Raw genomic sequence first — 22343 nt, 5'->3', positions numbered from 1 at the left:
TCTCGATCCTCTGCTCTCTCGATCCTCTGCTCCTCTCGATCCTCTGCTCCTCTCGATCCTCTGCTCTCCTCGATCCTCTGCTCCTCTCGATCCTCTGCTCTCCTCGATCCTCTGCTCCCCTGTATCTGACACTATTTAAACATTTAGGATGGTGTGTGAGGGGACCCCCTAGTCATGAACACCCCTTTGCACGGATTACATTACTGGGTGCCTTGTAAGTAACGCTCCAGTCCCCAGTGATAACAGCCGATCACAGATCTCCCAGGGAACGAGGGAACCAACAGCACAAAAGTGTTAAAAAAAAGCATCACTTTCATTTTTGAAGTTTTACTTTTTATTGGGGACAGAGATTTGTTCTGTTTGTAGTTTACAGACACTCATGCACATGGAGATGCTGGGGCTGGTTGTCCCGCATGGGTAGAGATGTTAGGAGTAGTTGTCCAGCATAAACGTAAAAACACCAAGTTGGAGCTCACCTCACCATACAGCACCGAGGAGCACGGACACAGAACCGGAACCAAGGCTGAGAAATAGCGAAGAAAGTAGATTGTCCAGCGTCACCTCGCGGTGCGTATTTTATTTGGAAACGCGCTTAAAAACCAAACAACAGGCTCATTTCATCACCGTATATTACAGATCCTTCCTCATGGTCCGAAACATGTTGATGAAATGAGCCTGTAGTTTGGTTTTTAAGCGCGTTTCCAAATAAAATACGCACCGCGAGGTGACGCTGGACAATCTACTTTTTTCGCTAGTTTTCCAGCATGGGTAGGGATGTTAGGAGTAGTTGTCCAGCATGGGTAGGGATGTTAGGAGTAGTTGTCCAGCATGGGTAGGGATGTTAGGAGCAGTCAGTTGTCAGTTTACACTGGTGCAGGCTCCTGTAGCCGCTGATCACACGCTCTGGGACGGGCCCCTCATGTTGTAGCTCCGGTGGAAGTTGAGGCGGTCGTGGGCGGTGATGAGGTTGTCGGGGCCGGACACGAAGCTCTTCTCTACGTGCGTGTTCAGTCCATTATTCCGGTACATTCCGCACTTGGTTGCGGCTTCTGAAAACTTGTCTGATACTCCGTTAAATGTGGTCTGAAAGCAGAGAAATAATCATTAGTGACATGGAATCAATCAATAGGGATCAGATATAGCAGAGCTGAAGGTAGCACAGAAGGGCTGGTGCAGCAGAGCTGAGGGTAGGACACACGGGCTGGTGCAGCAGAGCTGAAGGTAGGACACACGGGCTGGTGCAGCAGAGCTGAGGGTAGGACACACGGGCTGGTGCAGCAGAGCTGAGGGTAGGACACACAGGGACAGGTGCAGCAGAGCTGAGGGTAGGACACAGGGGCAGGTGCAGCAGAGCTGAGGGTAGGACACATGGGCTGGTGCAGCAGAGCTGAGGGTAGGACACACGGGCTGGTGCAGCAGAGCTGAGGGTAGGACACACGGGCTGGTGCAGCAGAGCTGAGGGTAGGACACACGGGCTGGTGCAGCAGAGCTGAGGGTAGGACACAGGGACAGGTGCAGCAGAGCTGAGGGTAGGACACAGGGGCAGGTGCAGCAGAGCTGAGAGTAGGACACATGGGCAGGTGCAGCAGAGCTGAGGGTAGGACACACAGGCTGGTGCAGCAGAGCTGAGGGTAGGACACACAGGGACAGGTGCAGCAGAGCTGAGGGTAGGACACACGGGCTGGTGCAGCAGAGCTGAGGGTAGGACACACAGGCTGGTGCAGCAGAGCTGAGGGTAGGACACACAGGGACAGGTGCAGCAGAGCTGAGGGTAGGACACAGGGGCAGGTGCAGCAGAGCTGAGGGTAGGACACATGGGCAGGTGCAGCAGAGCTGAGGGTAGGACACATGGCAGGTGCAGCAGAGCTGAGGGTAGGACACACGGGATGGTGCAGCAGAGCTGAGGGTAGGACATACGGACAGGTGCAGCAGAGCTGAGGGTAGGACACACGGGCTGGTGCAGCAGAGCTGACGGTAGGACACGGGCTGGTGCAGCAGAGCTGAGGGTAGGACATACGGGCTGGTGCAGCAGAGCTGAGGGTAGGACACACGGGCTGGTGCAGCAGAGCTGACGGTAGGACACAGGGGCTGGTGCAGCAGAGCTGAGGGTAGGACATACGGGCTGGTGCAGCAGAGCTGAGGGTAGGACACATGGGCAGGTGCAGCAGAGCTGAAGGTAGGACACACAGGCTGGTGCAGCAGAGCTGAGGGTAGGACACACGGGATGGTGCAGCAGAGCTGAGGGTAGGACATACGGACAGGTGCAGCAGAGCTGAGGGTAGGACACATGGGCAGGTGCAGCAAAGCTGAGGGTAGGACACACGGGCTGGTGCAGCAGAGCTGAGGGTAGGACACATGGGCAGGTGCAGCAGAGCTGAGGGTAGGACACACAGGCTGGTGCAGCAGAGCTGAGGGTAGGACACACGGGCTGGTGCAGCAGAGCTGAGGGTAGGACACACGGGCTGGTGCAGCAGAGCTGAGGGTAGGACATACGGACAGGTGCAGCAGAGCTGAGGGTAGGACACACGGGCTGGTGCAGCAGAGCTGAGGGTAGGACACACGGGCAGGTGCAGCAGAGCTGAGGGTAGGACACACAGGCTGGTGCAGCAGAGCTGAGGGTAGGACACACAGGCTGGTGCAGCAGAGCTGAGGGTAGGACACACGGGCTGGTGCAGCAGAGCTGAGGGTAGGACACACGGACAGGTGCAGCAGAGCTGAGGGTAGGACACACGGGCTGGTGCAGCAGAGCTGAGGGTAGGACACACAGGCTGGTGCAGCAGAGCTGAGGGTAGGACACACGGGCTGGTGCAGCAGAGCTGAGGGTAGGACATACGGACAGGTGCAGCAGAGCTGAGGGTAGGACATACGGACAGGTGGTACACAAAAGGGCCAAAAACCACAGAGCAACTTGTGGATTAACAACTGTTGCAGAACTATAACTCCCAGCATACCCTGAGAGCTACAGGTGGGATGGTGTCTCTATTAGGGCCCATCTGGTCAGTGTGTATATGATCTGTAAGGCCAGATGGCGGTTACACAGGGGGACGGGGGGTGTCCAGCGTCAGACCCCTTTCTACTAGAGTGGTTGTGGGCTCGGCCCCCCCATATAACACGGGCTGTGAGGGATCAGCGGCGCCTGGCGCTTTCTCACCGGCATCTCGTGGACGGTCGGCGGTTTACTCCCATACGTCTGGTTTGTCGTTCTGTACAGCGGATTCCCCGGTTTTGATCTAAAAATGATAAGAAGAAGAAGCCGTAATGGGGCCGAGGATTGTGGGATGTCTGTGGAGAGCGTGCATTGTACATAAGTATGTGCCCCCCGCGGGCTTCTAGTTCTCCCACAATCCAGTGCAGCTGGAATATCTGTTTCTGGGAAAGCTGGGTTATAATCAACATGGCCGCCACCTTTCCTAGAGCGCAGCACAGAGGTGTCAGGAACCCCGGCAGCCATATTGCTTGTCACCCAGCTTTCCCAGTGGAAGATACAACTAAGCAGGGTGAGTACCGGCTAATGAGACTTCTATGTACACATGGGGCAGACACGCTGCGGATTTATGCGGCTGTCCCATATATGTGCCCCCCTCCCCCGCCCAGATGTATGGAGCATGAAGCCGCCATGTGTGAATCTGAGGAGGTGAGTGTCTACCTGTATCCTGCCCTCCACGTCTCCGGCTGATTGAACCTGGCAGGTAGGTCGGGCTGCACCCGGTAGTAGTCGCTGGTTTTGGGGGTTGTCAGCTCCTGGGGTTCTGCAGCGTCAGACATTGTGTCCTCTGGTGGAGGCTGCCCGGGATCACAAGCTTCCTGGAGACTGTTGCTAGGAAACCACCAGAGGGAAACAAAGTATCAGCAATACAATGGGAGGCGTGGTCAGTGTGTACCAGGCGGATCCCGGGGGCGGTCCCTCCCTGGACAGATCCATGGGAATCCAGTGACCCATCGTGGGGCTGGATCTTCCCTGGTTCTATCAGATCTGGCGGAGGGATTCATTGCGTCTTCTACCGGCGCGTGTGAGCGAAACCCTTACAGGGAGCGAATTCCCGGCAGAAGTGGTCAGGAAAACCGCAGTGCGGGACGGTAAACCTCCCCATATACTGTGTCTATCCTAAACATAAGGGCAGGCGGAGCATCGTCTCTGCTTCTAGGAAAGCTGGGTGACCAATGGCCGCCATTCACTTCACATGGGGGTTATAGTCCGAACGAAATACCAAGGATGGAGAAAATAGAGTGTCACATGGTGGCAGGTGGAGCGTCGCTCATACAGAGGCGGGTGGAGCGTCGCTCATACAGAGGCGGGTGGAGCGTCACTTATACAGAGGCAGGTGGAGCGTCGCTCATACAGAGGCGGGTGGAGCGTCACTCATACAGAGGCAGGTGGAGCGTCACTCATACAGTGGCAGGTGGAGCGTCACTTATACAGAGGCAGGTGGAGCGTCACTCATACAGAGGCAGGTGGAGCGTCGCTCATACAGAGGCAGGTGGAGAGTCGCTCATACAGAGGCAGGTGGAGCGTCACTCATACAGAGGCAGGTGGAGCGTCACTCATACAGAGGCAGGTGGAGCGTCACTCATACAGAGGCAGGTGGAGCGTCACTCATACAGAGGCAGGTGGAGCGTCGCTCATACAGAGGCAGGTGGAGCGTCACTTATACAGAGGCAGGTGGAGCGTCACTCATACAGAGGCAGGTGGAGCGTCACTGATACAGAGGCAGGTGGAGCGTCACTCATACAGAGGCAGGTGGAGCGTCACTCATACAGAGGCGGGTGGAGCGTCACTCATACAGAGGCAGGTGGAGCGTCGCTCATACAGAGGCGGGTGGAGCGTCGCTCATACAGAGGCAGGTGGAGCGTCACTCATACAGAGGCAGGTGGAGCGTCGCTCATACAGAGGCAGGTGGAGCGTCACATACAGAGGCAGGTGGAGCGTCACTCATACAGAGGCAGGTGGAGCGTCACTCATACAGAGGCAGGTGGAGCGTCACTCATACAGAGGCAGGTGGAGCGTCGCTCATACAGAGGCGGGTGGAGCGTCGCTCATACAGAGGCGGGTGGAGCGTCACTTACACAGAGGCAGGTGGAGCGTCACTTATACAGCTATGGGTGGAGCGTCACTCATACAGAGGCAGGTGGAGCGTCACTTATACAGAGGCAGGTGGAGCGTCACTCATACAGAGGCAGGTGGAGCGTCACTTATACAGAGGCAGGTGGAGCGTCACTTATACAGAGGCGGGTGGAGCGTCGCTCATACAGAGGCGGGTGGAGCGTCACTCATACAGAGGCAGGTGGAGCGTCACTTATACAGAGGCAGGTGGAGCGTCGCTCATACAGAGGCGGGTGGAGCGTCACTCATACAGAGGCAGGTGGAGCGTCACATACAGAGGCAGGTGGAGCGTCACTCATACAGAGGCAGGTGGAGCGTCACTTATACAGAGGCAGGTGGAGCGTCACTTATACAGAGGCAGGTGGAGCGTCACTCATACAGAGGCAGGTGGAGCGTCACATACAGAGGCAGGTGGAGAGTCACTTATACAGAGGCAGGTGGAGCGTCACTTATACAGAGGCAGGTGGAGCGTCACTTATACAGAGGCAGGTGGAGCGTCACTCATACAGAGGCAGGTGGAGCGTCACTCATACAGAGGCGGGTGGAGCGTCGCTCATACAGAGGCAGGTGGAGCGTCACTTATACAGAGGCGGGTGGAGCGTCGCTCATACAGAGGCAGGTGGAGCGTCACTCATACAGAGGCAGGTGGAGCGTCACTGATACAGAGGCAGGTGGAGCGTCGCTCATACAGAGGCAGGTGGAGCGTCACTCATACAGAGGCAGGTGGAGCGTCACTTATACAGAGGCAGGTGGAGCGTCACTTATACAGAGGCAGGTGGAGCGTCACTCATACAGAGGCAGGTGGAGCGTCACTTATACAGAGGCGGGTGGAGCGTCGCTCATACAGAGGCAGGTGGAGCGTCACTTATACAGAGGCGGGTGGAGCGTCGCTCATACAGAGGCAGGTGGAGCGTCACTCATACAGAGGCAGGTGGAGCGTCACTGATACAGAGGCAGGTGGAGCGTCGCTCATACAGAGGCAGGTGGAGCGTCACTCATACAGAGGCAGGTGGAGCGTCACTTATACAGAGGCAGGTGGAGCGTCACTTATACAGAGGCAGGTGGAGCGTCACTCATACAGAGGCAGGTGGAGCGTCACTCATACAGAGGCAGGTGGAGCGTCACTTACACAGCTATGGGTGGAGTAATGTGCAGCACAAGGTGACAGTTCTCGGCTCCTCCATCAGGTGTCGCTGCGGCGCCGTTACTTATACAGCTATGGGTGGAGTAATGTGCAGCATAAGGTGACAGTTCTCGGCTCCTCCACCAGGTGTCGCTGCGGCGCCGTCACTTCTGGAAGAGGAGGCGCCGAGAGAGGAAGTTCCGCCGCTTGTGACCTTCCCGGCTGCAGACGGCATGGCTTCCCCGGGACTGGCCGGGCTCCTCAGGGCGGGTGAGTGAGGGTTAATAGTGGTGGATACATTATTGTTACACAGGAGAAGCGGCGGCCTGGACCTGGCACCGCCGATCTCCAGTCACCGCCGTAAAAATAAGTATATGACATAAGTCTTAGAGCCCCCCCCACAGCAGTTTTCCCCCCCCACAGCCGTTCCCCCCCCCCCCCCCCACACACAGCCGTTCCCCCCCATACACAGCCGTTACCCACCCCCCCCACACACACAGCCGTTACCCCCCCCCCACACACAGCCATTACCCCCCCCCCACACACACAGCCATTACCCCCCCCCACACACACAGCCATTACCCCCCCCCCACACACAGCCATTACCCCCCCCCCCCACACACAGCCATTACCCCCCCCACACACACACAGCCATTACCCCCCCCACACACAGCCATTACCCCCCCCCCCCACACACAGCCGTTACCCCCCCCCCACACACAGCCATTACCCCCCCCACACACACAGCCGTTACCCCCCCCCCCACACACAGCCGTTACCCCCCCCCCCCACACACAGCCGTTACCCCCCCCCCCACACACAGCCGTTACCCCCCCCCCCCCCACACACAGCCGTTACCCCCCCACACACACACAGCCGTTACCCTCCCCCCCACACACACAGCCGTTACCCCCCCCAACACACACAGCCGTTACCCCCCCCCACACACAGCCGTTACCACCCCCCCCCCCACACACACACAGCCGTTACCCCCCCCCCCCCCACACACAGCCGTTACCCTCCCCCCCACACACACAGCCGTTACCCCCCCCCCACACACACACAGCCGTTACCCCCCCCCCCACACACACAGCCGTTACCCCCCCCCCCCCCACACACACAGCCGTTACCCCCCCCCCACACACACAGCCGTTACCCCCCCCCCCCCCCCCACACACAGCCGTTACCCCCCCCCACACACACACAGCCGTTACCCCCCCCCCACAACCACAGCCGTTACCCCCCCCCACACACACAGCCGTTACCCCCCCCCCCCCCACACACACAGCCGTTACCCCCCCCCACACACAGCCGCCCCCCCACACACACACACACAGCCGTTACCCCCCCCCCCCCCCCCCCCCCACACACACAGCCGTTACCCCCCCCCCCAACCACACACACACAGCCGTTACCCCCCCCCCCCCACACACACAGCCGTTACCCCCCCCCCCCCACACACAGCCGTACCCCCCCCCCCCCCACACACAGCCGTTACCCCCCCCCCACACACACACAGCCGTTACCCCACACACACAGCAGTTATGCCCCCATATGATCTCTGGCAGAAGTCTGAGGGTCCTGCAGATGACGTGCGGTGTTTCCGCTGTGTGACGGACCCCCAGTCCCGGCGGTGACACATCAATGAGACGTTATAGCCCTAAATATTGTCATATACTGGGCGTCGGCGGGCAGGTTTCTGGCCCCCCCTGGGTATTGGTACCCGATTCCCCTCTAACCCCTTGTGTCCCCCTCATTACACAGTGAACCCCTGTATTTCAGTGATCCCGGGCCTTGGCGGCCTCGTCCTGCCCGCAGCAGCGTCACCGCGGCTCCTGTCGTCCTTCGTTCCGGGCAGCAGGTCTTTTGGAAGCGCCTCGTCCGCTGCAGCCGAGACCAACGTGACGGGTCAGTGACCGGAAACCCCGTATTAACGCACGAAGTTATCCGAAGGACCCAGCGTTAACCCTTCTATCTCCTAGATTTCACCGACTGGCTGATCTCCGAGCCCCTGAAGCATCCGGACTTCTTTAACGTGAAGGAATTGCTCTCTATACGGACGCTGTTTGACGCCCGCGTTCACCTGGGACACAAGAAAGGATGTCGCCACAGGTGCGTCCCCCGTCCGCCATGATTAACGACATGGCGGCTGTATTCTAGAACCAGCGCCACGCGTGTCCGCAGGTTTTGTCTGGTACTGCAGCTCAGGCGCTTTGAAGTTGGGCTAAGCTGCAGTACCGCTCAGAACCTTGAACGTCAATGGTTTTTATTCCTGCACTTTGTCCGGAGACCGTAGTGTAAATGAGAACCTGTGAGCGGGGAAGTGCGCGATGAGCGGACGCTGCGCTGATCCGAGTCCTGCTGCACCCGTGTCGGCTGAACGTAGCGTTTCCATTCATTGACACCAAGCAAGGTTGTTGCCGACTGTTTCTCATTATTGCCGCTGTTTCCCGCAGGCTGATGGAGCCGTACATCTTCGGCTGCCGGTTGGATCAAGACATCATCGATCTGAATCAGACGCTGGAGCACCTGCAGTTGGCGCTGAACTTCGCCGCCCACGTCGCGTACCGCAACGGAATCATCCTGTTCATTTGCCGCAATCGTCAGTTTGGTCACAGGGTGGAGACTTTGGCGCAGGAGTGCGGGGAGTACGCCCACACGCGGTTCTGGAGGGGCGGCCTGCTCACCAACGCCAGCATCCAATATGGCCAGGGCGTCCGCCTCCCGGATCTCATCGTCTTCCTGGGGACTCTCAATACCGTGTTTGAGCAGCACGTCGCCATCCGGGATGCAGCCAAAATGAACGTCCCGACAGTGGGGATAGTGGACACCAACTGCAACCCCAGTCTGATCAGCTACCCCATCCCCGGAAATGACGACAGCCCCTCCGCCATGGAACTCTACTGCCAGCTCTTCAGAATGGCCGTCACCCGAGCCAAAGCCAAGAGGAAGCAGATGGAGATTCTGTACGGACTGAGAAATAAGATGGAGGGCTCGTAACGCGCCGCGCGCCCTGCGGATGTCCCTCCGTGTAGATTGTGCATTATGAATAAAGTTTGCTATCCTGTCTCTGCACCGCTGTAATGGGGAACGGTATCTGGTTATTAGGGGGCAGGCACTGTGTGTACGTGTGATCTGAATGCATAGACCCGCTCACCACGTCACGTGGCCTCTTTCCAGTGGATCACTACTTTGGCGCTGCACCACATGGTGACCGCTGTTGATCCAACACAGAATCTGTAGGCGGCAAGACCAACAACTCGCCTGCGGTCAGGCTTAGCCACCCTGGCACTGGGCCCCATCAGCCCACAGGCACAGCAGCCACCATGTGAACAGGTCAGAAAAACTCACCTTTCCATGTAGAGTAGGGACCCACACGAAAGGGGTCACCTTGATGTGGTGAGTGGGCCTGTACGTTTAGATGAAAGCGTATACGAAGTGCCTCCTGTACGTTTAAATAAAAAATTATTTAACTCCCCTTAGTCCACTTGCTCGCGCAGCCGGCATCTCCTTCTGTCTTCATCTTAGCTGTGTGCAGGAACAGGACCTGTGGTGACGTCACTCCGGTCATCACATGGTCCATCACCATGGTAAAAGATCATGTGACGTCACCACAGGTCCTGTTACTGCACACAGCTAAGATCAAGACAGAAGAGAAGCCGGCTGCGCAATCAAGTGGACTAAGGTGAGTTACAAAAAAAATTAACCCCTTCAGCGCTATTGTACTATGCATTCTGTAGTCAGAATGCTATTATTTTCCCTTATAACCATGTTATAGGGGAAAATAATAATGATCGGGTCTCCATCCCGATCGTCTCGTAGCAACCGTGCGGATGCTTGCGATTTTCACGCAACCCCATTCATTTCTATGGGGCCTGCGTTACGTGAAAAACGCACAATATAGAGCATGCTGCGATTGTCACACAACGCATAAGTGATGCGTGAAAATCACTGCTCATGTGCACAGCCCCATAGAAATGAATGGGTCGGGATTCAGTGCGGGTGCAATGCGTTCAACTCACGCATCGCATCTGCGCAGAAATCTCACCCGTGTGAAAGGGGCCTTGGGGTTCAAAGAGACTTGTGTACAGAGGGAACCGCTGCTGGGATGGCGATTCCTGGCTGTCCTGATTGGGGCCCCAGAAATGCCAAGCCTGCCCCTGGTGTCGCCCCCACCGTCTTCTACCCTGCCCCTGGTGTCGCCCCCACCGTCTTCTACACCACCCCTGCCCCTGGTGTTGCCCCCACCGTCTTCTACACCACCCCTGGTGTCACCCCCACCGTCTTCTACACCACTCCTGCCCCTGGTGTCACCCCCACCGTCTTCTACACCACCCTGCCCCTGGTGTCACCCCCACCGTCTTCTACACCACCCCTGCCCCTGGTGTCCACCCCCACCGTCTTCTACACCACTCCTGCCCCTGGTGTCACCCCCACCGTCTTCTACACCACCCCTGGTGTCACCCCCACCGTCTTCTACACCACCCCTGCCCCTGGTGTCACCCCCACCGTCTTCTACACCGCCCCTGGTGTCACCCCCACCGTCTTCTACACCACCCCTGCCCCTGGTGTCACCCCCACCGTCTTCTACACCACCCCTGGTGTCACCCCCCACCGTCTTCTACACCACCCCTGCCCCTGGTGTCACCCCCACCGTCTTCTACACTGCCCCTGGTGTCACCCCCACCGTCTTCTACACCACCCCTGCCCCTGGTGTCACCCCCCACCGTCTTCTACACCACTCCTGCCCCTGGTGTCACCCCCACCGTCTTCTACACTGCCCCTGGTGTCACCCCCACCGTCTTCTACACCACCACTGCCCCTGGTGTCACCCTCACCGTCTTCTACACCACCCCTGCCCCTGGTGTCGCCCCCACCGTCTTCTACGCCACCCCTGCCCCTGGTGTCACCCTCACCGTCTTCTACACCACCCCTGCCCCTGGTGTCGCCCCCACTGTCTTCTACGCCACCCCTGCCCCTGGTGTCACCCTCATCGTCTTCTACACTGCCCCTGGTGTCACCCCCACCGTCTTCTACACTGCCCCTGGTGTCACCCCCACCGTCTTCTACCCTGCCCCTGGTGTCACCCTCACCGTCTTCTACACTGCCCCTGGTGTCGCCCCCACCGTCTTCTACACCACCCCTGCCCCTGGTGTCACCCTCATCGTCTTCTACACTGCCCCTGGTGTCACCCTCATCGTCTTCTACACTGCCCCTGGTGTCACCCCCACCGTCTTCTACACCACCACTGCCCCTGGTGTCACCCTCACCGTCTTCTACACTGCCCCTGGTGTCGCCCCCACCGTCTTCTACGCCACCCCTGCCCCTGGTGTCACCCTCACCGTCTTCTACACCACCCCTGCCCCTGGTGTCGCCCCCACCGTCTTCTACGCCACCCCTGCCCCTGGTGTCACCCTCATCGTCTTCTACACTGCCCCTGGTGTCACCCCCACCGTCTTCTACACTGCCCCTGGTGTCACCCCCACCGTCTTCTACCCTGCCCCTGGTGTCACCCCCACCGTCTTCTACACCACCCCTGCCCCTGGTATCACCCCCACCGTCTTCTACACCACCCCTGCCCCTGGTGGCGCCCCCACCGTCTTCTACACCACCCCTGGTATCGGCCCCACCGTCTTCTACGCCACCCCTGCCCCTGGTGTCGCCCCCCACTGTCTTCTACACCACCCCTGCCCCTGGTGTCGCCCCCACTGTCTTCTACACCACCCCTGCCCCTGGTGTCGCCCCCACCGTCTTCTACACCACCCCTGGTATCGCCCCCACCGTCTTCTACACCACCCCTGCCCCTGGTGTCACCCTCACCGTCTTCTACACTGCCCCTGCCCCTGGTGTCGCCCCCACCGTCTTCTACACCACCCCTGGTATCGCCCCCACCGTCTTCTACACCACCCCTGCCCCTGGTGTCACCCTCACCGTCTTCTACACCACCCCTGCCCCTGGTGTCACCCCCACCATCTTCTACACCACCCCTGGTATCGCCCCCACTGTCTTCTACACCACCCCTGCCCCTGGTGTCGCCCCCACTGTCTTCTACACCACCTCTGCCCCTGGTGTCGCCCCCACCGTCTTCTACACCACCCCTGGTATCGCCCCCACTGTCTTCTACACCACCACTGCCCCTGGTGTCGCCCCCACCGTCTTCTACACCACCCCTGGTATCGCCCCCACCGTCTTCTACACCACCCCTGCCCCTGGTGTCACCCTCACTGTCTTCTACACCACCCCTGCCCCTGGTGTCACCCTCACCGTCTTCTACACTGCCCCTGGTGTCACCCCCACCGTCTTCTACACCACCCCTGCCCCTGGTATCGGCCCCACCGTCTTCTACACCACCCCTGCCCCTGGTGTCGCCCCCACCGTCTTCTACCCTGCCCCTGGTGTCACCCCCACCGTCTTCTACACTGCCCCTGGTGTCACCCCCACCGTCTTCTACACCACCCCTGCCCCTGGTGTCACCCTCACCGTCTTCTACACCACCCCTGCCCCTGGTATCACCCCCACCGTCTTCTACACCGCCCCTGGTGTCGCCCCCACCGTCTTCTACACCACCCCTGCCCCTGGTGTCGCCCCCACCGTCTTCTACAATGCCCCTGCCCCTGGTATCACCCTCACCGTCTTCTACACCGCCCCTGGTGTCACCCTCACCGTCTTCTACACTGCCCCTGGTGTCGACCCCACCGTCGTCTACACCACCCCTGGTATCGCCCCCACCGTCTTCTACACCACCCCTGCCCCTGGTGTCACCCTCACCGTCTTCTACACTGCCCCTGGTGTCACCCCCACCGTCGTCTACACCACCCCTGGTATCGCCCCCACCATCTTCTACACCACCCCTGCCCCTGGTGTCGCCCCACCGTCTTCTACACTGCCCCTGGTGTCACCCCCACCGTCTTCTACACCAACCCTGCCCCCTGGTATCACCCTCACCGTCTTCTACACTGCCCCTGGTGTCACCCTCACCGTCTTCTACACCGCCCCTGGTGTCGCCCCCACCGTCTTCTACACCACCCCTGCCCCTGGTGTCGCCCCCACCGTCTTCTACACCACCCCTGCCCCTGGTGTCGCCCCCACCGTCTTCTACACCACCCCTGCCCCTGGTGTCGCCCCCACCGTCTTCTACACCACCCCTGCCCCTGGTGTCACCCCCACCGTCTTCTACACCACCCCTGCCACCTGCCAACCTCCTCCAGTTACTCTATGGGAATAATGGAGCGCTGCTCTCTGCTGTCTCCCATAGAGATGAATGTCTGACCTGCTGTATACATGTCAGGGGGCGCCGAGACATATGGGGTACCCGTTCTCTTGATTTGTGGGGATCCCAGCAGTAGGACCCCCACCGCTCTAATAGTTATCCCCTATTCTATGGATAGAAGATAACTATTGCAGCCGGAATACCCCTTTAACTCTGTGTGAGAAGAGTTTGTACTTGGGGTGCAGTGAAAAACATGAACCTCCGGATCTCGGCTTCCTGGGGGTCCCGGGTCTCTGTTTTTGCAGGGGGGGGGGGTTCCCATAATTCTGCATCATTCCAGCCGTGCACCAATATCCCCACCGGATCTGTCACCCCAGAATCTATCTCTAAAACAACATTGAGGTGTCGGTCGTTATTTTTCGCTGCAGCAGCTTTTAGGGGTTATTATGTCTGTAGTTATCACTGTACAGTTACGATCATTGGACTCTTCATAGTAGATTTATATTGATACTAATTATTTTTCCGAATAAAATCCCCTGGATCAATATACTCTGAGCCCAGAAGACATTATAACACTATAATAGCACTAGTGATGCAGCTGCTCTCACGTTATTACATGGTGGCGCCATCTAGTGGCCGCTTGTATTATCACAGCCTCGACCAGTCTGACGCTCCTTATACTAGACTGAAGTGAGAACTCTGCTGCCATCTAGCGGCGGACTCGCGCTTTTCCCTTTTGACCCCGCTGACGTCCCGTAGACGGCTACTTAAAGCCTTGTGCTCGCTCGTGTGTTCTCTTTCTCTGCTGACTGCGCGGCAGGGAGGTCGGCTGTGGCCCCGGAGCGGACACGTGGCCCCAGACCCGTGAGTATCTGGTCTCTGAGGTCTTACGGCTTAGAGGGGTCTGTGACTGAGTTATTGCTCCGGGTGTGTGTGGTTAGTCACTGCCTAGAGGTATAAGTCTCAGCATCCTGGAGGTTGTAGTCCGTTCCTTAGGGATTGGAACTTTCTGGGATCCTGTGTGAGTTAGCACTTTTTGGGGGGGTTGTGGTTGCCCCTAGAGGCGTTGCAGGCGTGACCTCGGTCTCACGTCTGTGTCATTAGGCGGCATAGATTAATCCGGCTGCGTCTACGCTCGGCGCCCGCTGTGTGGGCGCTAGGAATGATTTCCAGCCGGACATGAATGGCGCCAACCATTCTCCTGTATCTGGTGACTTGTATTCTCCATAGCATTTTTGTTGGGTAGTGTATACTATGTTAGAATGATGGGGGTAGTAGTTGTCGGTGGCACTAACATGATTTTTCCCCTCCTCCAGTCTTGCAGGTTGGATACAAGTCTCTGGAGCCTCGGCCGGGCAGGTACGACTCTTACCTTTCTGTTCCTCAGGGTTCTCCTTGCCCCTAGAGGCGTTGCAGGCGTGACCTCGGTCTCACGTCTGTGTCATTAGGCGGCATAGATTAATCCGGCTGCGTCTACGCTCGGCGCTCGCTGTGTGGGCGCTAGGAATGATTTCCAGCCGGACATTGCAGAATTTTTACATTGTGATCTGTGAAGGGATCCTTTTGGCTTTGACCCCCTAGAGGGGCGCAGAGACGTATAGCCCGACTGCTGTACAAGGGGAGCCCGTGGTGCCCTGTGTAACGAGGGGCTGCCCGCCGTGGGCGTTAATTATATAGATTTGTCAGCTGCTTACTGGCCTTGTGGTTACTTGCTGACAACTAACTCTTTCACGCTGTTCGGTCAGGTCACAATTATCTGGGATTTTACCCAATACGACCGCACTGTGTGAATAAGCCCCTTGCGTGCACATGGGTGCAGTGATCTGAAGGGGGCAGCAGCTCAGGTGTTAACGCCTTGTACTTGTCTGTACCCATAAGTCGTGGACGTCCAGATTCATGGGTGCTCACTGGAGAGTCCAACCTTCAGCCACGTTAGTCCAGTGCGCCCATAAGGAATATAAGAAAGTTCATCCACATTTGGGGCCCTTCAGCCAGGCCTCCCTTTGCTGGACCTGCGGAGGGAAGCACGCCGGGCCCTCGTTGCCAGGTTCCGGCTCCTATGGACCCCTTGCTGTCATGCCCTGGGGCAGGTCACCGGCTCCACAATGATCGCTTAGTGGAACCAGTGCACAGCAGCGGGGGACCGAAGGAGTCGGGAACCTGGTAGGGAGCAGGTAGGTTATGCTTCGGTCCACAGGTCCAGCGACGTGGAGGGGGCAGGCTGAAAGGCCCCTGAATGTGGACAGCCCCTTGAAGTGTTGGGTGTAGCGGTTTGCTCATGGTGCCCCTGCTTTTTGTCTCCTCTAGGATGAGTGCAGCGTCCCTGGAGCCTCTGCTTGTCAGGTATGTCGACCAGCTTCCTGTCTTCTCGGTCCCTTTGCCCCTAGAGGCGTTGCAGACATGACCTTGGTTTCATGTCTGTGTCATTAGGCGGCATAGATTAAGGCGGCTGCGTCTACGCTCGGTGCCCGCTGTGTGGGTACTAAGAATGATTTCCAGCCGGATATTTGGATGCCCACTAGAGGGCGTTACTGCTCCAGTTGGACATGGCAGAGTAGTATGTGGGTTAATGGGAGTTGCAGAAGGGTTAAGTACTGAAACCCCTTATAAATTTAGGAAACTCATGATTTTTATATTTTTCTCTCCAGGATGTCGGGCATTGGACCAGGAGGTGTCGGGTATTGGACGTGAGTTTAGTCCTCCGCTCTGGGTGGGCTTTTCCCTGGAACTCATGGAGCAGATGCGCCCCCTTGTGGTGTACATTGTATGTCTAATATTCACAGGGTGGAGGGGTACGTCTAGAAATCCCTCCATTAACACCTATATAGTTAAAGGGATTGTCTGAGATCTTATTGATGATCTATCCTCAGGATAGGTCATCAGTATGTGACAGGTGGGGGTCTGCACCCAGCACCCTTGCCAAACAAGTGTTTGAAAAGACCAGGGCCCCTTCCTAGGCCATGTGACATCACGTTCATCAGTCATATGGCTCATGGCCAAGTGAATGGGGCTGCGCCGCAATACCAAGCACAGGTACCATACAAGGGGTTGTGCTGTAAGGTCGCCATGGCACCCCTTATCAAACAGATGATTGGCAGGGATCCCGGGTGTTGGACACCCACTGATCTAATATTGATGACTTGTCCTGTGGAGAGGTCCTCAATATCAAAATCTCAGAAAATCCATTTAAATGATGAACCTCTGCTTCCAGCTGCCTTAGGAGCTGTATATAGTGAGCTCCCTCTAGTGGAGGCTGTATAATGTGTATGTAGTGAGCTCCCTCTAGTGGTGGCTGTATGATCTGTATGTAGTGAGCTCCCTCTAGTGGTGGCTGTATAATCTGTATGTAGTGAGCTCCCTCTAGTGGTGGCTGTATAATCTGTATGAAGGGAGCTCCCTCTAGTGGTGACTGTATAATCTGTATGTAGTGAGCTCCCTCTAGTGGTGGCTGTATAATCTGTATGCAGTGAGCTCCCTCTAGTGGTGGCTGTATGATCTGTATGTAGTGAGCTCCCTCTAGTGGTGGCTGTATAATCTGTATGTAGTGAGCTCCCTCTAGTGGTGGCTGTATAATCTGTATGTAGTGAGCTCCCTCTAGTGGTGACTGTATAATCTGTATGTAGTGAGCTCCCCCTAGTGGTGGCTGTATAACCTGTATGTAGTGAGCTCCCCCTAATGGTGACTGTATAATCTGTATGCAGTGAGCTCCCTCTATTTGTGGCTGTATAATCTGTATGTAGTGAGCTCCCCCTAGTGGTGGCTGTATATAATCTGTATGTAGTGAGCTCCCTCTAGTGGTGACTGTATAATCTGTATATAGTTGGCTCCCTCTAGTGGTGACTGTATAATCTGTATGTAGTGAGCTCCCTCTAGTGGTGGCTGTATAATCTGTATGTAGTGAGCTCCCTCTAGTGGTGGCTGTATAATCTATGTAGTGAGCTCCCTCTAGTGGTGACTGTATAATCTGCATGTAGTGAGCTCCCTCTAGTGGTGACTGTATAATCTGTATGTAGTGAGCTCCCCCTAGTGGTGGCTGTATAATCTGTATGTAGTGAGCTCCCTCTAGTGGTGGCTGTATAATCTGTATGTAGTGAGCTCCCTCTAGTGGTGGCTGTATAATCTGTATGTAGTGAGCTCCCTCTAGTGGTGGCTGTATAATCTGTATGTAGTGAGCTCCCTCTAGTGGTGACTGTGGGCATCTAGAATATAATGCAACTCTATGGCTGTGTAAAGTATAGGATTTGGGTTAGGGGTAGAAGAAGCAAACTAGAGCTTTGGCCCCTCCTAACCATATAGAGGACATTGTGGTTCAGTAGTTCAGATGACTCCTGTGATTCTCTTTTATTCGGCTGTAATAACTGAGGTTCCTTGTGGTGTAATTACACTTTGATATGTATGACTTCATTGTGAGATGCAGGATCTGTCTCTGGACGTCGGCCATCTTCATAGGTGGTCAGGTGTTACGGATGTGCACCCCCCCCGGACCCCTATCTGGTACACGGCCGCCTGTCACACTTGTCTGTGGATTTTCTCTTGTATTTCTATTCTGTATTAAATAGTCATGAATCCACTGCTCGGCTTCTGTCGTTTGTTTCCTCCAGTTTTGCAGCTTCAGCGATATCTTCTGCGGCTGTCCTGGACTCTGTAGTACCAGCAAGTGCCAAAATATTAGGACTCTTTTATAATTCAGACCTGCTCTTTGCCGGGTGTTCTGATGTTTTATCGAGTACTCTAATAACAAAAGCTAATTAAAAGAACTTTTTACTTTATAAAAACTCATCAGTCCCTCGTGGCCCTGTCCCCAGCGAAATAAAATACTTGCCTTGTCTGCACTGACGTCACACCGCGTCAGGTCATGGTGCACTATGTCAGGAGGAAAGTGCGGGCGGGCGACCACGGGGCGGTAAGAGCAAGGGCTTCACTGAAGCTCCGTGGTCACATGACACAAACATTTTTGTATCGAGGATCTTTTTGTGTCAAACTACTCAGTTCAATCGAGTAATCGGCTCAGGCCGGCGTATAAACCCGTGCAGCACAAGCCGCCTCAGTGATTACTTGGCGCGTACTGATAGAGCGATGGATCGTGTGAAGATGAATGGCCTGGCGGGATGCTGCACCGCAGAACGCTGGGAAATTTCCCTCATTAAAGTGAAATTATTGGGGCCAAAGGTGTTATTAGCCGAGCGGCGGCTGCTGGCTGCAAAATGAAGCTGTTAATTGCTAAAAGTCCCGACTAATGGAAGAGTCTGTCCTAAAAGAATCCTAATGAGATTCCCCTGCCGAGGCGGCCGCGCTGCTGCAGTCACATGAAGGGCTGTGAAATTCTGGGACTGTGAGGAACAATCGCCTCCAGCAGTCGCAGTGTCACCGTGCAAAACAGACCACGGTGGGTGGGTGCACCAGGGCTGTGGACCTGTTCTGCTGTGCTTGCTTGCTGGTGCTCCCATCCCCCCGAAAACTCCGTCATATGGCGGCGGTGTTGGCTCCAGCCGGGAGCACTATGTTGGTGTAAGTAGAAAGGACACACCACGCTGCGGGTACACGCAGAACTAAAGGAAGTGGAAGACTTGCCCCAGGAGAAGGTTGCTGTGTAAGGAGTTAAGGATCCATGGGGATGGGGGGGGGGGGCTGCACTTCTGAGTGGATATCATCTCCCCCGTGCACAAGGCCTTGCGGGTGGAATCTGGTTGGTTGCCATGGGTAACTAAGCCAGTTTTCCTTTTCATTAGTTTTAATGAATCTCCCCATGGACTCTGCTCTAAGCCTCTGTCCTTCAGATTTCAGCTCTCTGATCTTCCTCCCAGAACATCTGACCCCGGAGAGGACTCCCCTGCATGATGGACTCGGGATCAGGAGAGGACTCCCCTGCATGATGGACTCGGGATCAGGAGAGGACTCCCCTGCATGATGGACTCGGGATCAGGAGAGGACTCCCCTGCATGATGGACTCGGGATCAGGAGAGGACTCCCCTGCATGATGGACTCGGGATCAGGAGAGGACTCCCCTGCATGATGGACTCGGGATCCGGAGAGGACTCCCCTGCATGATGGACTCGGGATCCGGAGAGGACTCCCCTGCATGATGGACTCGGGATCCGGAGAGGACTCCCCTGCATGATGGACTCGGGATCAGGAGAGGACTCCCCTGCATGATGGACTCGGGATCAGGAGAGGACTCCCCTGCATGATGGACTCGGGATCAGGAGAGGACTCCCCTGCATGATGGACTCGGGATCAGGAGAGGACTCCCCTGCATGATGGACTCGGGATCAGGAGAGGACTCCCCTGCATGATGGACTCGGGATCAGGAGAGGACTCCCCTGCATGATGGACTCGGGATCAGGAGAGGACTCCCCTGCATGATGGACTCGGGATCAGGAGAGGACTCCCCTGCATGATGGACTCGGGATCAGGAGAGGACTCCCCTGCATGATGGACTCGGGATCCGGAGAGGACTCCCCTGCATGATGGACTCGGGATCCGGAGAGGACTCCCCTGCATGATGGACTCGGGATCCGGAGAGGACTCCCCTGCATGATGGACTCGGGATCCGGAGAGGACTCCCCTGCATGATGGACTCGGGATCCGGAGAGGACTCCCCTGCATGATGGACTCGGGATCCGGAGAGGACTCCCCTGCATGATGGACTCGGGATCCGGAGAGGACTCCCCTGCATGATGGACTCGGGATCGGAGAGGACTCCCCTGCATGATGGACTCGGGATCAGGAGAGGACTCCCCTGCATGATGGACTCGGGATCAGGAGAGGACTCCCCTGCATGATGGACTCGGGATCAGGAGAGGACTCCCCTGCATGATGGACTCGGGATCAGGAGAGGACTCCCCTGCATGATGGACTCGGGATCAGGAGAGGACTCCCCTGCATGATGGACTCGGGATCAGGAGAGGACTCCCCTGCATGATGGACTCGGGATCAGGAGAGGACTCCCCTGCATGATGGACTCGGGATCAGGAGAGGACTCCCCTGCATGATGGACTCGGGATCAGGAGAGGACTCCCCTGCATGATGGACTCGGGATCAGGAGAGGACTCCCCTGCATGATGGACTCGGGATCAGGAGAGGACTCCCCTGCATGATGGACTCGGGATCAGGAGAGGACTCCCCTGCATGATGGACTCGGGATCAGGAGAGGACTCCCCTGCATGATGGACTCGGGATCAGGAGAGGACTCCCCTGCATGATGGACTCGGGATCAGGAGAGGACTCCCCTGCATGATGGACTCGGGATCAGGAGAGGACTCCCCTGCATGATGGACTCGGGATCAGGAGAGGACTCCCCTGCATGATGGACTCGGGATCAGGAGAGGACTCCCCTGCATGATGGACTCGGGATCAGGAGAGGACTCCCCTGCATGATGGACTCGGGAATCAGGAGAGGACTCCCCTGCATGATGGACTCGGGATCAGGAGAGGACTCCCCCTGCATGATGGACTCGGGATCAGGAGAGGACTCCCCTGCATGATGGACCTCGGGATCAGGAGAGGACTCCCCTGCATGATGGACTCGGGATCAGGAGAGGACTCCCCTGCATGATGGACTCGGGATCAGGAGAGGACTCCCCTGCATGATGGACTCGGGATCCGGAGAGGACTCCCCTGCATGATGGACTCGGGATCCGGAGAGGACTCCCCTGCATGATGGACTCGGGATCCGGAGAGGACTCCCCTGCATGATGGACTCGGGATCCGGAGAGGACTCCCCTGCATGATGGACTCGGGATCAGGAGAGGACTCCCCTGCATGATGGACTCGGGATCAGGAGAGGACTCCCCTGCATGATGGACTCGGGATCAGGAGAGGACTCCCCTGCATGATGGACTCGGGATCAGGAGAGGACTCCCCTGCATGATGGACCTCGGGATCAGGAGAGGACTCCCCTGCATGATGGACTCGGGATCAGGAGAGGACTCCCCTGCATGATGGACTCGGGATCAGGAGAGGACTCCCCTGCATGATGGACTCGGGATCAGGAGAGGACTCCCCTGCATGATGGACTCGGGATCAGGAGAGGACTCCCCTGCATGATGGACTCGGGATCAGGAGAGGACTCCCCCTGCATGATGGACTCGGGATCAGGAGAGGACTCCCCTGCATGATGGACTCGGGATCAGGAGAGGACTCCCCTGCATGATGGACTCGGGATCAGGAGAGGACTCCCCTGCATGATGGACTCGGGATCAGGAGAGGACTCCCCTGCATGATGGGACGGATCTGTTCTGCAGCCCATAGACTTCTATTATGACAGAATGTCTCTGAGGCATTCCGTGATGGAACTGTGTTATGGGTCATGACAGCTGTATTGGCGTCTTGAGGCCCTCCTGTACCCCTGGGGTGTGTAGCGCAGGTGGCTGGAATCCATGCTCCTGACTCTAGAAGTCTAGTCAGATGTAGGGAATGGAGATTTTCTGCAATAAATCAGCCGTGTGTGAACGGAGCCTTAGACGGCAGCGAGACCAGTAGGGACGGCTTTCTATCCGTATTTGTGGGCCAAAACTGGTAATCTTTCCAGTGGCCTCCACTCCTGGTTTTAGCTCACAAATACAGATTTAGGGGGTCATGTATTTCAGGCGCAGATGGCGGCACAATGGTTAGTTCTGCCGCTATCTGCGACTTTTCACTGCTCACGCCGGTCTACAATTGTGGGGGCGGCCGGAGCGTCTGCTTTACCGCTTTCTAGGCTTGTTTTAGAAATAGAAAATGTTCTAAATGTAAGACAGCGAGGAAGCCTCATTCACAGCACTGGTCCCAATAAAGGTGCCCTGTGGATGAGGCCGCAGTCTGCAGACGCTGATCCTGGCTTTGACACTTAAAGGGAACCTGTCACCGGGATTTTGGGTATAGAGCTGAGGACATGGGCTGCTAGATGGCCGCTAGCACATCCGCAATAC

The 22343-nt window shown here is 56.9% G+C and overlaps 2 protein-coding genes, 1 long non-coding RNA gene and 3 other non-coding genes across 7 annotated transcripts; 5 read left to right on the top strand and 1 right to left on the bottom strand.

Annotated features, from left to right (window-relative positions):
• Positions 1–759: 759 nt before the first annotated feature.
• On the bottom strand, positions 760–6352 carry C9H9orf116 (chromosome 9 C9orf116 homolog). The gene is made up of 4 exons (XM_044306501.1): positions 6231–6352; positions 3647–3817; positions 3152–3230; positions 760–1083 (listed from the first exon to the last, which is right to left on the bottom strand). The coding sequence occupies exons 2-4, from the start codon at positions 3763–3765 to the stop codon at positions 895–897; spliced, it is 387 nt and encodes a 128-aa protein (XP_044162436.1). The 5' UTR covers positions 3766–3817; positions 6231–6352; the 3' UTR covers positions 760–894.
• A 22-nt stretch (positions 6353–6374) lies between these two features.
• Positions 6375–9299, top strand: MRPS2 (mitochondrial ribosomal protein S2). Of its 2 annotated transcripts, none has more exons than XM_044306500.1 (4): positions 6375–6494; positions 8007–8132; positions 8207–8336; positions 8681–9299. In XM_044306500.1, exons 1-4 carry the CDS (start codon positions 6458–6460, stop codon positions 9222–9224), a joined length of 837 nt encoding a protein of 278 aa, XP_044162435.1. In that variant the 5' UTR covers positions 6375–6457; the 3' UTR covers positions 9225–9299. The 2 variants fall into 2 exon arrangements, with proteins under 2 accessions (XP_044162435.1, XP_044162434.1); XM_044306499.1 differs by having other exon boundaries at positions 6402–6494; positions 7989–8132.
• Positions 9300–13750: 4451 nt separating this feature from the next.
• LOC122946814 lies at positions 13751–16769 on the top strand. The gene is made up of 4 exons (XR_006391266.1): positions 13751–14298; positions 14751–14793; positions 15742–15777; positions 16083–16769. It is a non-coding gene; the product is annotated as an uncharacterized LOC122946814 (long non-coding RNA).
• Positions 14485–14616, top strand: LOC122919995. The gene has a single exon (XR_006386872.1). It is a non-coding gene; the product is annotated as a small nucleolar RNA SNORA17 (small nucleolar RNA).
• LOC122919994 lies at positions 14829–14960 on the top strand. The gene has a single exon (XR_006386871.1). It is a non-coding gene; the product is annotated as a small nucleolar RNA SNORA17 (small nucleolar RNA).
• LOC122919996 lies at positions 15811–15942 on the top strand. The gene has a single exon (XR_006386873.1). It is a non-coding gene; the product is annotated as a small nucleolar RNA SNORA17 (small nucleolar RNA).
• Positions 16770–22343: the final 5574 nt, after the last annotated feature.

Source organism: Bufo gargarizans, chromosome 9, assembly GCF_014858855.1.
Source record: "Bufo gargarizans isolate SCDJY-AF-19 chromosome 9, ASM1485885v1, whole genome shotgun sequence".
Taxonomy (NCBI): domain Eukaryota; kingdom Metazoa; phylum Chordata; class Amphibia; order Anura; family Bufonidae; genus Bufo; species Bufo gargarizans.
The sequence above is the reverse complement of the archived record's forward strand: the minus strand, read 5'-3'. Positions and strand labels throughout refer to the sequence as shown.

Bases quoted from the DNA above. Each gene is read 5' to 3' on its own strand.
- C9H9orf116 (XM_044306501.1), bottom strand. From the start codon at position 3,765: ATGTCTGACGCTGCAGAACCCCAGGAGCTGACAACCCCCAAAACCAGC. The intron at 3,231-3,646 runs GTAGACACTCAC...TATCATTTTTAG, and splicing joins ACGTGGAGGGCAGGATACAG to ATCAAAACCGGGGAATCCGC. The intron at 1,084-3,151 runs GTGAGAAAGCGC...CTCTGCTTTCAG, and splicing joins CGACCGTCCACGAGATGCCG to ACCACATTTAACGGAGTATC.
- MRPS2 (XM_044306499.1), top strand. From the start codon at position 6,458: ATGGCTTCCCCGGGACTGGCCGGGCTCCTCAGGGCGG. The intron at 6,495-7,988 runs GTGAGTGAGGGT...CTCATTACACAG, and splicing joins GGCCGGGCTCCTCAGGGCGG to TGAACCCCTGTATTTCAGTG. The intron at 8,337-8,680 runs GTGCGTCCCCCG...TGTTTCCCGCAG, and splicing joins AAGAAAGGATGTCGCCACAG to GCTGATGGAGCCGTACATCT.